The sequence below is a fragment of the Bubalus bubalis genome, chromosome 11 (genome assembly GCF_019923935.1).
Source record: "Bubalus bubalis isolate 160015118507 breed Murrah chromosome 11, NDDB_SH_1, whole genome shotgun sequence".
In the NCBI taxonomy this organism is placed as follows: domain Eukaryota; kingdom Metazoa; phylum Chordata; class Mammalia; order Artiodactyla; family Bovidae; genus Bubalus; species Bubalus bubalis.
The window spans coordinates 42,549,168-42,564,182 of NC_059167.1; the positions used below are offsets into that span (position 1 = coordinate 42,549,168).

Genomic DNA, 15,015 nt, shown 5'->3' on the forward strand with positions numbered 1-15,015 from the left:
CTTAATTTCTCAAACTTATTTTTGTCAAAAGTATCTTCCCTTTCTGAAAAGTAAAAATGAAATTAATTCCTCTCACACTATGTAATTCAATGATTTCATTAAAACATTTTCTATTTAGGAATTAAGGAAAAATGTTTTGTGTCACCTTGGACAATCTGTTTAAGCTCTCTGGCCTTTGTTTCATCATCTGTAAAATAAGTTGGATTAACTGACCCTTAAGGATCCTTTTGGGCTTCCCCAATGGCTCAGTGGTAGAGAATCCACTTGCAATGCGGGAGATGTGGGTTTGATCCCTGGGTTGGGAAGATCCCCTGGAGGAGGAAGTGGCAATCCACTCCAGTATTCTTGCCTGGAGAATCTCATGGACAGAGGAGCCTGGCGGACCACAGTCCAAAGTGCTGCAAAGAGTCAGCAACTGAGCATGCATGCATGCAAGGATCCTTCTAGCTCTAAAATTTCATTTGCACTTTAGATCTTTAAAATATAAAATTTCCATCTATCAGCTCTTTTTGTTAAAGTCCATGCAGTTTGCACTTTGTTGATATGAAAATTCTTGGTGAAAAAAATCCAGACTTTTGTTTATCAACACAATCTCACAATGATAGACTTTGACTTGTAAGCATTCCCATTGTTCCCTCTTTATTACAATACAAATATGTAACAGTTTATCCCACTATAATATAGTGTAATTGACTTTTCTTTTGTATTCCTGGCATGGATTACATAAAAATATAAGTTTAACTGAATGAATGACAAGTTGGATGGATGAGCAAATTAACTTTTTAATTTTCCACCACTATCACAGGTAGTATAATAGTAAATGAATAAAAGTTGTAAAATATGACTTCAGCTGAGGGAAGGAGTATGTGTGTGTGCTCAGTCAGAGGATCTACTAATTATATAAAAATCTCAAGGTTAGGAAAAGAGTGACTTGGGCATAGTAATATGAGAGCTGCTAATTAGAGGAAAATAGCTCTTAAGAATAGTAGCAACTGATTGCCAAAAAGCAATGGAACTATGTTGCATATGGAACTATGTTGCATAACTAAATGTATAGCATTTTAGCTTTGTATAAAAATCTGATCTTTTTTCAAATACACTATCCAACAAACTGCATTATTCTTGATCAAAAAAGTCATGTAGGTTTTAATTTTACCAAATATTATGCTTATTCTTTGTTTGAGTCCTTCTAAAAATCATTTGGATAATGTTGTTTGTTGTTCTTCATTGCAGAAAGAATGCAATGAGGACTGCAACTTCAAAGAATTAATTCTGGAAAACCATTACAACACATATGCATCAGCTAAATGGACACACAGTGGAGGAGAAATGTTTGTTGCCTTAAATCAAAAGGGGGTTCCAGTAAGAGGGAAAAAAACGAAGAAAGAACAAAAAACAGCCCACTTTCTTCCTATGGCAATAACCTAATCATATATGGCATATAAGAAACCAGTTCCAGCAGGGAGATTTCTTTAAGTGGACTGTTTTCTTTTTTATCTTTTCTTTTCTCTTTTTTAAACTAACCAAGAAAGGCTGGAAAACTACTGAAAAACTGATCAAGCTGGACTTGCGCATTTATGTTTATTTTAAAAGACTGTGTTAAAGAAAGATTTGAAAAAAATATACACAAAAATCAGATTTAGTAACTAAAAGTTGTAAAAAGTTGTAAAACTGGTTGTACAATCATGATGTTAGTAATAGTAATGTTTTTTTCTTAAGTTAATTTACCCTTAAGAGTATGTTAGATTTGATTATCTGATAATGATTATTTAAATATTCCTATCTGCTTATAAAATGGCTGCTATAATAATAATAATGCAGATGATGTTATATAAGATGTGTCAGACCTAAAGGCTGCTGGAATGATCTGTCAGATAATCAAGCCAACACTAACTATGGAAGATGAGCAGTATTTGAATACGTTCTAGTGAAAAATTATGAACCACTCTACTTAGAAAATAAACAAGTATTCTCAAAAATTCCATTATGGAAATGAGTCAAAGCAGTAGTTTTATAAAAGTATAGAATTAGAACATGCTTGTACCTACCAATTAACAAGAACAAAATTCGTAATGCTGCTCCAATTGAAAGGGTATTGCTTACAGGATGTTTTTAAAAAATCTTGTATATAAAATAGCAATAATGATGATAATACTGTATTTCATCTCACTCACCACAAAATAACATTTTATAATCCCTAAAAGTAAAATCCAAAAATCTTTTATGTTTTTTTGAGGTAACATAATCTTTCTTTTGTATAATTCATATTCAGGAATATGGCTTTTAATAACGTTCTTCCTGCAAATAATCGTGCTTTTCTCCTCTGGTTACAGCATTAAACTCTATTTTAAGTTGTATTTGAACTTTACTGTTTTGTTATTTAAGTTTATGTTATTTATAAAAAAAAAAAAACCTTAATAAGCTGTATCTGTTTCATATGCTTTTAATTCTAAAGCAATAACAAAACCGTCTGGCTCCACTGCAAGTCCCCCTCCCCCTTGTGACCAACATCAAGTCTAGTACACAGCAGTCAGGCCAGCAAATCCTGGATGGCAGACAAAAATGACAGCCTGCAGCATTTCTTACAATAGACGTCTCACAGGGAACAATACAAAAATGTGAACTATGTTTTGCGACATATTCTCGTCAACTAAATTGGATCTTATAAGTAAAATCACTGCAGATAAAAGGACTTACAGGATTTAAAAGTTAAGCTTTGTTTAAGTTCATGAGAAGAAAAGTAAAATACTTTTAAAATATGCATACTTAAGTTAGTAGTTTTTCTAATCTCTAGAAATCTCTGCCATTTAAAATATGCCAGCATTGAAAGTTGCTTTCCTATTGAATGGGGAAGACACAATGTCTGAAGTGGAGTCTATAGTTAGGGATTTGAGACTCTGAATAGTAATCAAGGCTTGAGGTCAGGCTACATATGATGGACTTATTGGAAAGATAAATTTCTAGTTCATAATACTTCCATTAGAAGATCTTCGTAGTACTTTATTGTTCAATTGAAGGCCAACATTTATCTAAGTTAAACTGCTGATATGCTAACAAATGGTGGTTTTGATTTCAAACTATTTGTCATTAAAGTCCCTTTATTTCATACAAATATCTCATAATACATTTATAGGTAAGAGTTACATAAAAAGGCTAGGTCAACAGAAATAACAGATTCATTTGATTTTCTTGTGGCTCACCTACATGATGAGGCTGTAGGAAGCTATGAAGGATTGCCTGTCCTCAGGTATACTCTGGGGAAATGCCATGTCTAATAGTCTTTATTATTTGGCTCCAGGGCCTTGAATAACTTAGGTTCCTAGATCAGGCTTCTGTGCCCGGTATCTTGGGAACATACCAAGAGAAGAATCGATGTTTCTCATTATTTGTTTTCCTTACTGCCTAGCAGAGTGTCTCTACCCATAATAAATTTTTTATATTAATTCATTGAATGTTTAATATCAAAGTGAATTCATAATGAAACTAATTTTAACTAATTTTTAAAAGTTAGGGTGAAACATGGTTATATGGAAATTTAAACAGAAATAGTGTGTATATATATAAGCTCATATTATTATATGAGCTATATTAGGATCAAATACTCTGACTAGAGTTATACTCATGAACAAATTATAAAGCAAGACTGAATTAATCAATATTTAGCAGTAAATCTGACCCAGTAGTGTTTCTAGAAACACTTAACAATTCTTTATCCTCCCCCCTTTATTTATACTTAATGTGCAAGTTTTAGAAAATAAAATCTGTACTAATTACATACATTTAGAATTCAAGAGTCTTACAACTGCAAGGAATCTTAGTCCTTACTATTTCATTTGTAGACTAGGGAACTGAGATTGTATTTTAATAGATCCCAATAACACAGCAGGTTAGGTTCAGAGCTGCCACAAGAGTTGAGCTCACTCAGCATGTGCTTCTTGCTCTTAGATGATTACAATTATTAGTTAATAGCCTTTAAAAAAAGTATTCCTATAGAAATATAACCTTTACATTTACATTCAAATGTGCCATGTTGGGAAATTCACTTGATATATAATAATTAGTCTATACTGTGATGAATTGAATAAAAAGGAGGAAAAAAATGAAATTTCCAATTCTGATTCCTATTCAACTCGTACATGCACCTCTTTATTTACAAATGGAGAGCATTGTGCAAATTAGCCAGATAAACAGAGTAATCTTTTCTAAATGTTCTTTGAAAGAGAAAACTGGTTAAATACATTGGTTTTCAAGAATTAGGAAGGAAAAAACTGAATAGTTAACAAAAGAATAAAAAATATATTTTCAATGCAGTTAGTGAACTAAAATATTTTTACATAAAAATGCTATAATATAAATTATCAGGCTTTGAGCTGGCAAAAATTCATCTTAATGACAGAAAAGAAAGGATGCTGGATATAAATTCTTGGTTTCCATCTCTTAGTGTTTGCCCCTTCTGGTTCTTAAAGAACATAGAGATGGACTATGGAACTGGCTGTGTGTGCATCAGTCACTTTAGTGGTGTCCAATTCTTTGCTACCCTGTGCATTTAAGCCCACTAGGTTCTTCTGTCCATGGTATTTTCCAGGCAAGAATACTGGAGTGGGTTGCCATGCCCTCCTCCAGGGGATCTTTCCAACCCAGGGATTGAACCTGTATCTCGTGCATTTCCTGCATTGCAGGCAGATTCTTTAACTACTGAGCCACCTGGGAAGCCTGGAACTGGCTGTACTAAAGGCAATTCTGTAACCACAAATACCCTAAATCAATGCCTCTCAAATTTCCTACTGAAACATCAATAATAGTAGATGTAGAGAATGAGTCTAAGGAATAATGAAAAGGTATCCCACCAAAGACACAAAATTTCTTGAAAATTTTTCTTAAAACTCATGTGATTTTTGCATTTTATTCCATAATACACTTATGTCTGCTTTAATATAAAATTCACACCAGTGGGAAAAAGTGATATATCAGAAAGATGTGTAAGTTTTATCATGTGGCTTCATTTACACTACTATCCTACTGCCATATACCTAGGCATGAATAAGACACAAGAGAGCCTGTACTTCACACAGTTCAACTTTACACACAGTTGACACTTGGTTAAAGAAAACCAAAACTTTATATATTATAAAAGTTTACTACAGTGATGCTAAAAACATTTAAGGACCGTAGTATGAGTAGTTGATGCCATCAAGGTTTTGCATTCATTATGTCAGCAAATCTGGAAGACCCAACAGTGGCCATAGGACTGGAAAAGGTCAATCCTCATCCCAATTCCCAAGAAAAAAAGTGAAAAAATGAAGTTGCTCAGTTGTGTCCAACTCTTTGCGACCCCATGGACTATAGATTACCAGCGTCCTTCATCCATGGGATTTTCCAGGCAAGAATACTGGAGTGGGTTGCCATTTCCTTCTCCAATTCCCAAGAAGGGTAGTACCAAAGAAGATGCTACCTATCACACAACTGCATCCATCTCACATGCTAGTAAGGTCATGCTTAAAATCTTGCATGCTAGGTTTTAGCATTATATGAACCAAGAAATTCAAGATGTCCAAGCTGGGTTTAGAAAAGGAAAAGGAACTAGAGATCAAATTGCCAACATTTGCTGGATTACAGAGAAAGCAAGGGGGTTACAGAGAAAGCAAGGGAATTCCAGAAAAATTTCTATCTCTGTTTCATTGACTATGCTAAAGCCTTTGACTATGTGGATCATGATAAGCTGTGGAAAGCTCTTAAAGAGACAGGAATACCAGACCATCTTACCTATCTCCTGAGAAACCTGTATGTGGGTCAAGAAGCAACAGTTAGAACCGTGTATGGAACAACTGACTGGTTCAAGATTGAGAAAGGAGTACGACAGGGCTGTCTGCTGTCACACTGTTTGTTTAACCTATAGGCTGAGCACATCATGAGAAATGCTGGGCTGGATGAGTTACAAGCTGGAATCAAGATATGCAGGAGAAACATCAACAATCTCAGATATGCAGATGATACCACACTAACGGGAGAAAGCAAAGAATTAATGAGTCTCTTTTTTCTTTCTTTCTTTTTTTAAATTAAATTTATTTATTTTAATTGGAAGTCTAATTACTATACAATATTGTAGTGGTTTTTGCCATACATTGACATGAATCAGCCATGGGTTTACATGTGTTCCCCATCCTGAACCCCCCTCCCACTTCCCTCCCCATCCCATCCTTCTGGGTCGTCCCAGTGCACCAGCCCTGAGCACCCTGTCCTAATGAGCCTCTTGATGAGGGTGAAGAAATAGAATGAAAGAGTCAACTTAAGACTGCTGCTGCTGCTAAGTCGCTTCAGTCGTGTCCGACTCTGTGCGACCCCATAGACGGCAGCCCACCAGGCTCCCCCGTCCCTGGGATTCTCCAGGCAAGAACACTGGAGTGGGTTGCCATTTCCTTCTCCAATGCATCAAAGTGAAAAGTGAAAGTGAAGTCGCTCAGTCGTGTTCAACTCTTCGCAACCCCATGGACTGCAGCCTCCCAGGCTCTTCCGCCCATGGGATTTTCCAGGCAAGAGTACTAGAGTGGGTTGTCATTGCCTTCTCCAACTTAAGACTAAATATTAAAAAAAAAAAAAACTAAGATCATGGCATCTGGCTCCATTACTGAGTGTCAAATAAATGGGAAAAGGTGAAAGTAGTGACAGATTTCTTCTTCTTCGGCTACAAAATCACTGTAGATGGTGACTGCAGCCATGTAATCAGAAGATAATTGCTTCTTAGCAGGAAAGCTATGACAAACATAGACAGTGTGTTGAAAAGCAGAGGCATTACTCTGCCAACAAAGGTCCATATTGTCAACGCTATGGTCTTCTTAGTGGTCACATATACAGTTGTGAGAGCTGGACTGTAAAGAAGGCAGAATGCCAAAGAATTGATGCCTTTGAACTGTGGTGCTGGAGAAGACTCCTGAAAGTCCCTTGAAGAGCAAGGAGATCAAACCAGTCAATCTTAAGGAAGATAAACCCTGAATATTCACTGGAAGGGCTGATGCTGAAGCTGAAGTTCCAGTATTTCAGTTATCTGATTCGAACAGATGAATCACTGGAAAAGTCTCTGATGCTGGGAAAGATTGAGGGCAGAGGAGAAGAGGGCATCAGAGGATGAGATGGCTGGACAGCATCACCAATGCGATGAATGTGAACTTGGGCAAACTCTGGGAGGTGGTGAGGGACAGGGATTCCTTGGCACGCTGCAGTCTAAGGGGTTGCAAAGAGTTGGACGTGACTGGGCAACTGAACAACAACAACGAGTGGTTACTGTCAATCAGAGTATACCACACTCGTAGAATAGATTCAGGTCACTATGACCAACCTGTGGGCACCAGATGATTATCAGCTTCGAACATTTCTACAACTGCCTTAAAACAGAGTTTTTAGAGAATACCTATTAATTGGTCTGTCTGGTTTGAGTTCTTAATGCATATCTTAATATGATATAGTTCATAAAAACTTCATGTCTAGCCATTTCAGCACTGTTGCCAGGTTACTCCTTTTTTTAAATTTTATTTTTTTATTGAAGTATAGTTGATACATATTATATAATTTATAGGTGTTCAATACAGTGATTCATAGTTTTTGAAGGTTATACTCCACTTATAGTTATTATATTGGCTATATTCCCTGTCTTGTACAACTTATCCTTGTAGCTTATTTTAGACAAAATAGTTTGTATCTCAATGTCCTACCCCTCTATTGCCCCTCCCCCAGCTACTTTTTATTCCACTTCTATATTTATTCAGCAAAGCTGCTGCTTTCAATGAAGGTAATACTCCTCCCACGTATTTTTCCACTCATCCTCTAACTTTGAGTGGCTTGTCCTAGAAAATATACTTTTTCTTGAGTTGAGAAGACTTGATGGGAAGCAACAGAGAAAGTCCTAGTCTCTTTCCAATAACTCCTGTATTTACTCTCACTTGAGAAATATTTCAGTTTCCTTTTACTTCCTGGTTATTATATGGTTCCAATTTCCAAATCTTCAAATTGAATTTATGAAATGATAAAAATTTATTTAATTTTCATATCAATAGAACTTGTATTCTAATAACTGAAATATGAGATGAATAATAACATTTATCTTGAAGACAGAAGGCCTTTTTCTTGACATATCCAGTCAGCCACATATTAATTATCTATTGTTATATAACAAATTGTCCTAAAACTTAATGGCTTAAATTGGTTTAACTTTAAAACTTAATGGTTTAAAAATGATTTTAATTATCTCATAGCTAATGTGGTCAGCAACCTGGGCAAGGTTTAGCTAGGTGTCTCTAGCTAGAATCTTTTGTAAGGCTATAATCAAGGTGTTGGCCAGAACTGCAGTTATTTGTTCCTTCAATGCTCAACTCAGAGAGGAATTTACCTTAGGTACTCACTGGTTGTGGGTTTGAAATACCACTTCTTCACCACATAAACCTTGCCAAAGTTCCATTTGCCACATGGCAGTTCGTTTCCCACAGAGCAAGGAATTAGAAAGAATGAGAGAGAAAGAGTGCCCCAAATGGAAGCCACAGTATTTCATAGCCTAATCTTCAGTACTGTTCCATCACTTCGGCCTGTATGCAAGGGAAAGAATTAACAAAGGCAGACAAACCAGAAAACAAAAATTATTGGAGGCCATCTTAAAGGCTGCTTAACACAAGTCATAAACAATGATTTTAAGGTCACTGCCATAAAGATAGGCTTCTCTAGGGCCTCAGTTCAGTTCAGTTCAGTTGCTCAGTCGTGTCCAACTCTTTGCGGCCCCATGAATTGCAGCACACCAGGCCTCCCTGTCCATCACCAACTCCCAGAGTTCACGCAAACTCACATCCATTGAGTCGGTGATGCCATCCAGCCATCTCATCCTCTGTCGTCCCCTTTTCCTTCAGCCCCCAATCCCTCCCACCATCAGAGTCTTTTCCAATGAGTCAACTCTTTGCATGAGGTGGCCAAAGTACTGGAGTTTCAGCTTTAGCATCATTCCTTCCAAAGAAATCCCAGGGCTGATCTCCTTTAGAATGGACTGGTTGGATCTCCTTGCAGTCCAAGGGACTCTCAAGAGTCTTCTCCAACACCACAGTTCAAAAGCATCAATTCTTCGGCCTAATATGAGTCATTTGTGGCTTTCAGTGGTGAGCCATTCAGCAGAGAAAGATGAAGTAAGTTTACCCTCTGTGGCACACACTTGATCCTTTCCTGAAGGATACTTTATAGTACAATGCCACTTAGGATAAATGAAAAAAGACTTGAACCACAGTCTGAACTGTCTATTAGCTTGAGTCATGCCTCCTTGGAGAAGGAAATGGCAACCCACTCCAGTACTCTTGCCTGGAGAATCCCATGGAGGGAGGAGCCTGGTAGGTTACAGTGCATGGGGTTGCAAAGAGTCGGACACGACTGAGCAACTACAGTAATGGTAATGCCTCCTTAGATCTCCGAACGTAGCTGGAAAATTAACAGTATTACTTTGCCTCTACATGAAGGAAATGACACTGCCTTCAGATCCAAAATGAAGATAACCCTCCTCTTCACCTTCCTACCTCAAGAGAATAAGATCATATATGCCAATTGAAATTCCTCAAACCACAGAGTTTTGTCCTAGATGGTGGAGGTAGTCAGTCATAAGTTACCCAACACCACCTAAGGATAAGGAGCTAAAAACACTTGAAAAAAAAAAAAAAGACTTTAATGCAAGATACACATTGGAATCATCTGGGAATTTTTTTTTTTTTTTTTTAATAATGAGGCCTAGGTCCCACTTCAGATCAACTGCATCAGTATATCTGGGATGCAGCTCAGGCAATCGTATTTTTAAAGCTCTCCAGGAGATTTTAATCAGCCTATGTATTTGAGAACCAATTAACTAAGTGAAGGCAGCATGTGGGGAGGGGACATTTTAGGAATTATACCTGATTCTTCATCCTTGTTTCTTCCTTAAACACCCCCAAAAGCCTTATGTTGCTTCCCACCTAATTCCATATTTTCTAATATTATTCTAAAGTGTACAGTGCTTCTAGACACTAGGTTTTCCTAGGTATTTCCATATTTTGCTGTCACATTGGGGCTAAAATAAATACAAACACTGAAAAGAGAGCTACAAGTCTTTTTGCATTGGAACAATTATGGAATATAAAGTGCAAAAAGGGACACTCCCCCCATTCTCAACCCCCACCACACACATACCACATGCCATTCTCAAACAGGGCAGACAGAGTTTAGATTCTGTTAAATTATATCTCAGATACTGTAATTTTTCTATTCAAAACTATACTTATTTTCCGTATATGAATGGAAGCCAAAGTTTTTAGAGTGGTCTATTGGAAAAGATTCTGATGCTGGGAGGGATCGGGGGCAGGAGGCGAAGGGGATGACAGAGGATGAGATGGCTGAGGATGAGATGGCTGGATGGCATCACCGACTGGATGGATATGAGTTTGGGTGAACTCTGGGAGTTGGTGATGGACAGGGAGGCCTGGCGTGCTGCAATTCATGGGGTCGCAGAGTAGGTCACGACTGAGCAACTGAACTGAACTGATGGAGTGGCAATGGAAAAACTTAAGTGATTTAAAACTTAGATGGTAATTTAGGTATCAGCTAGAAAAGTGAAAAAAAAAAAAAGTAATAAAAGTCAACAATTATGCACTCAGATTGTTTGGCAGATATTACTAAATTCTCATGTCATTTTAAAGAAACTCAAACTGAACACTGTAGACAATATTTTAATGGGTATCATATGCCCACTGGTATGGAAAAGGCAATAGCCCCACAAAAATTGACAAATGTACAGAAGTTTGAAGTAAAGGAAATATTTAAGGCATGTATATATCCACTTAATGTCTCAACTTTAACAAAAGTTTTCTCTTAATCAACTTAATGAAGTTAAGGGATCCAACTAGACTAGATGAGACTTTATTTAAACTGATCTCCTATTGTTCATTATTTTGGTTGTTTCAAATTTTTCACCAAATGAGATTCTTTTTGTACATACTTCTTTATATTTCTAATTACTGTATGAAGATAATTATAACAGAATTATTAGACAAGAAATCCTTCAAAAATGCAGACTGCAATTTGATTTTCAGAAAACTTTTCCCCGATATATATTTCAAACTTTAGTACATGGAAGTAGATAAACATTTTCCTTAATATTTATGCTCAAAATGTAGTCAGCTTTTATTCTTATCTCTTCTTCCCTTTATCTGTTATCATGAAAATTTAGCTAGACTCTTGCTAGCTCAGATGTATGTCTTTCTAGATCCTTCTACATCCTCACACCTCATGTCTAGAGTTTAGCTACTCTAGAATGTTCCCTAATCATTTTTATGTCAAGTTCCTTCCCATCTCAGATACTACCTATTCCCATAATCTCCCTAAAATACACTTTGATGATGTCTGTTGTCAGTTAAAGAATCCACATTAGCTGCTCACTGCATATTGGGTTTTCCAGTACTCTTGCCTGGAAAATCCCATGGATGGAGGAGCCTGGTAGGCTGCAGTCCATGGGGTCCGCTAAGAGTCCGACACCACTGTGCGACTTCACTTTCCCTTTTCACTTTCATGCATTGGAGAAGGAAATGGCAACCCACTCCAGTGTTCTTGCCTGGAGAATCCCAGGGACGGAGGAGCCTGGTGGGCTGCTGTCTATGGGGTCGCACAGAGGCGGACACGACTAAAGTGACTTTGCAGCAGCAGCAGCAGCATATTGTGTTTAATTTAAATTCTTTAAAATAACATCTAAAGCTGTCAAACAATTGGTTCCCTTATCTGTCCAATCTTCTCACTGTTCACCACAGACCTTCGAGTTTAGTCCACTGTGTTTATTCCATTGTCTTTCTTTCCTCATTAGTCCATAATTTTTTTTAAAAAAAGATCCTATTTATTTTTTTCACTTACATATCCCAAGCACCTTTAATAGTATCTGACACAGAGTAAACAGTCAGCAAATATTCACTGAATGAATGGATAAACCAATTCTAATTCAGTGACAGAATAATAAGCACACCTCATTACAAAGCGTTGTTCCAATTATTTAAGCAGTATATAAATGTAGTTGTTGCAAATGAATAAAAATGTACCTTCCTGGGGTGGGTTCAAGATGACAGAATACTAGGATGCTTGACTCACCTCCCCTCATGGAAATATAAAAACTACAACTACATATAGAATGATTCTCACTGGGAACGAGCAGGATGGCTCTTCCACAACCAAAGCTGTGAAGAAAGATTCACACAGAATCTTGTAGGAAAGGAGGAGAAGTGATCTGGTCAGGACTTGCATTCCTAGTAGAGGGTACAGAAGAGAACGGGCTATAATACAGGCTCAGGGATTCTTCCTGAGGAGTGAGGTGTTATGAGACAGGAGGGAAGGGGCAGGGCATAACCGTTAAAAGAATGACATAGCCTTTGAAGATACTACATAAACTGGTTAGAACACATTAGGCCCAAGATGGCAGACAATTTGACTTCCAGTAGACCTTGAGTCTTATTATATGCTCACTGCAATACATTGGCATGCTAAATGACATACCCACAGATGCCATGACAGTTCCCAGGCTGATCATAAAAGGGCAAAAAGTGAGCAGTGGCCCACTTCCTAGAAATCCCTTCCCCTTCCCCCAAATAGTAGGAATAATCCTTCCACTCATTAGCCTAGGAAATTATCCAGCTCATATAAACAAACCACCCCATATTTTGGGGACTTTAACCTGAGAAGACCTACACTATTTCTGTGGAGTGTTTTTCCCAGGACTGTTCTCACCTTCTGAGATGAACTGCATTCTGTCTATGAAATGTCTATCTCTGCTTTCACTTTACTATGGCTTGCTCTTGAATTCTTTCCTGCATGGAGCCAAAGACCTCCACTGGACAGCCAATCCCAGGGCCTCACCCAGGACCTGACCACCTTCTCACGCCCCATTTTCCTGCAACCTCTTTACAAAGGATATTAATAAATCTACATCTTGCCTATCACTTAGCCTCTTACTGAATACCATATGTGCCGAGATATAAAGAACCTGAGGTTCATTAAATCCTGAGATGGGTTGCATGGTTTCAGTTAAAATATTTTGGGTTTGAGTCCCAACTGAGGTCCAATTGGGTTTGAGTCCTATCCTAAGTCAGAGACTGTGGGTTCAAGTCCCATCTGAAGTGTGACTGCATTTGAGTACCACCTGAGGGAGTGTTGGCAACCACTGCCAGCATGCCAGCAGGAACCTGGTGCACACACTTGGGAGGGACATGAGGGTGGCTCCAGGGAAAAGAATGCCACTGCCAGAGAGTACATCCCTGCTCACACAGAAGGCAGTGAGACTAGATCCAGGGGAGAAATAATTAGCACACTTCAGCATGTTCCTGCCCACACAGGGTGAGACAGCTCAGTAGTGTGGCACCAACCCTTCTGGCCTGACTCAACCTCTAACCAAAGCAAGGACACTGAGGAAAAGTGAAACCAGCACAGAAGTGCAACCCCAAGGCCTCAGGTCCTAGCCACCTGGAGGAGAAATCCTGGAGAAACCCCTCTCTCAGGGCTCCTGCTCCAACCTCTTGGACCTTATTCCCTGAGAGAATGGTGATGGCCACTGAGCAAAGGAGAAGTGTCAGGTTGCACTTGGCTTTCACTCCAGCCCCTTCAACTCTAGCCCTACCTTCCATCAAGGTGGTGGCTGCCAACACACCGCAGGGGAAAATCTGGCCCCTGATCACTTCAGGTACAGCCACCCATGAAAGCCACTGGCCATAAGAAGACTGAATAGGGACCTTCCCACACAAGTACTCACCATTAAGATCAAGATAGGTAACTGTTTAACCTAATTTCACAGAGACAGAAATTTAAACAAAATGAAAATACAGAAGAATATCTTTTCAAACAAAAGAATAAGAACCACACACCCCTGAAAAATGCTAATGAAACAGAGATAAACAATTTACTTGATAAAGAATTCAAAGCAATAATAGTAAGAAAATTACTTGAAGTTGAGAAAAGAATAGATGAACACCATGAGAATTTTAAGAAATAACTAGAAAATACAAAAAAGAACCAGTCAGAGCTGAAGAATACAATAACTGAAATGAAAAATACATTACAGGGAATTAACAGAAGATTAGGTGGCTTCCTTGTGTCTCAGTGGTAAAGAATCAACCTGCCAATGCAAGAGATGTGGGTTTGACCCTGGGGTCAGGAGATCCCCTGGAGAAGGAAATGGCAGTGACTCCAGTACTCTTGCCTGGGAAATCCCAAGGACAGAGGAGCCTGGCAGGCTATAGTCCATGGGGTCGAAAAGAGGCAGAAATGACTTAGTGACTAAAAACCAGCTAACAGGTGATATAGAAGAATGCATGAGCTATCTGGAAGATAGAATAATGGAAATCACACAATCAGAATAGCAAGAAGAAAAACAAATTTCAAAAATGAGAATAGCTTAAGAGCTCTGGACAACATCAAATGTACTAGCATTCACATTATAGGGGTCCCAGAAAGAGAAGAGAGAGAGGGGTAGAAAATGTATTTGATAAAATTTGTTGTTGTTCACTTGCTCAGTCATGTCTGACTCTTTGCGAACCCATGGACTGCAGCACGCCAGGCTTCCCTGTCCTTCACCAACTCCCAGAACTTGCTCAAACTTATGTCCATTGAGTCACTGATGCCATCCAACCATCTCATCCTCTGTTGTCCCCTTCTCCTCCTGCCTTCAATCTTTCCCAGCATCAGGGTCTTTTCCAATGAGTTGGCTCTTAGCATCAGGTGACCAAAGTACTGGGGCTTCAACCTTGGTCCTTCCAATGAATATTCAAGATTGATTTCCTTTAGGATGGACTAGTTTGACCACCTTGCAGTCCAAGGGACTCTCAAAAGTCAAATAGGTTCATCAGTACCATCTCTTCCTTCTTTGTGGACTTCTTTTCCACCATTTGTACTTTGAATATCCCCTAGGTGCTACCTTCTTCTCTCGTCCCTCTTTCCCAAACCATCCATGCCATGACTTTAGCCCTGTTCCCGTGCTTCTCCACAGACTCTTGA

At 38.4% G+C, this 15,015-nt stretch overlaps 2 protein-coding genes across 3 annotated transcripts in view; one reads left to right on the forward strand and one right to left on the reverse strand.

Moving 5' to 3' along the window:
* FGF7 (fibroblast growth factor 7) overlaps positions 1 to 2,423 on the forward strand; it is a 61,726-nt gene extending 59,303 nt beyond the window's left edge. The window contains exon 4 of one of the 2 annotated variants that reach the window (XM_006077806.4): positions 1,234 to 2,423. In XM_006077806.4, coding sequence (XP_006077868.1) covers positions 1,234 to 1,428 — 195 coding nt within the window. In that variant the 3' untranslated portion in view covers positions 1,429 to 2,423. 2 annotated transcript variants of the gene reach the window in all.
* FAM227B (family with sequence similarity 227 member B) overlaps positions 1 to 15,015 on the reverse strand; it is a 203,619-nt gene that overhangs the window by 130,673 nt on the left and 57,931 nt on the right. The window lies entirely within an intron of this gene.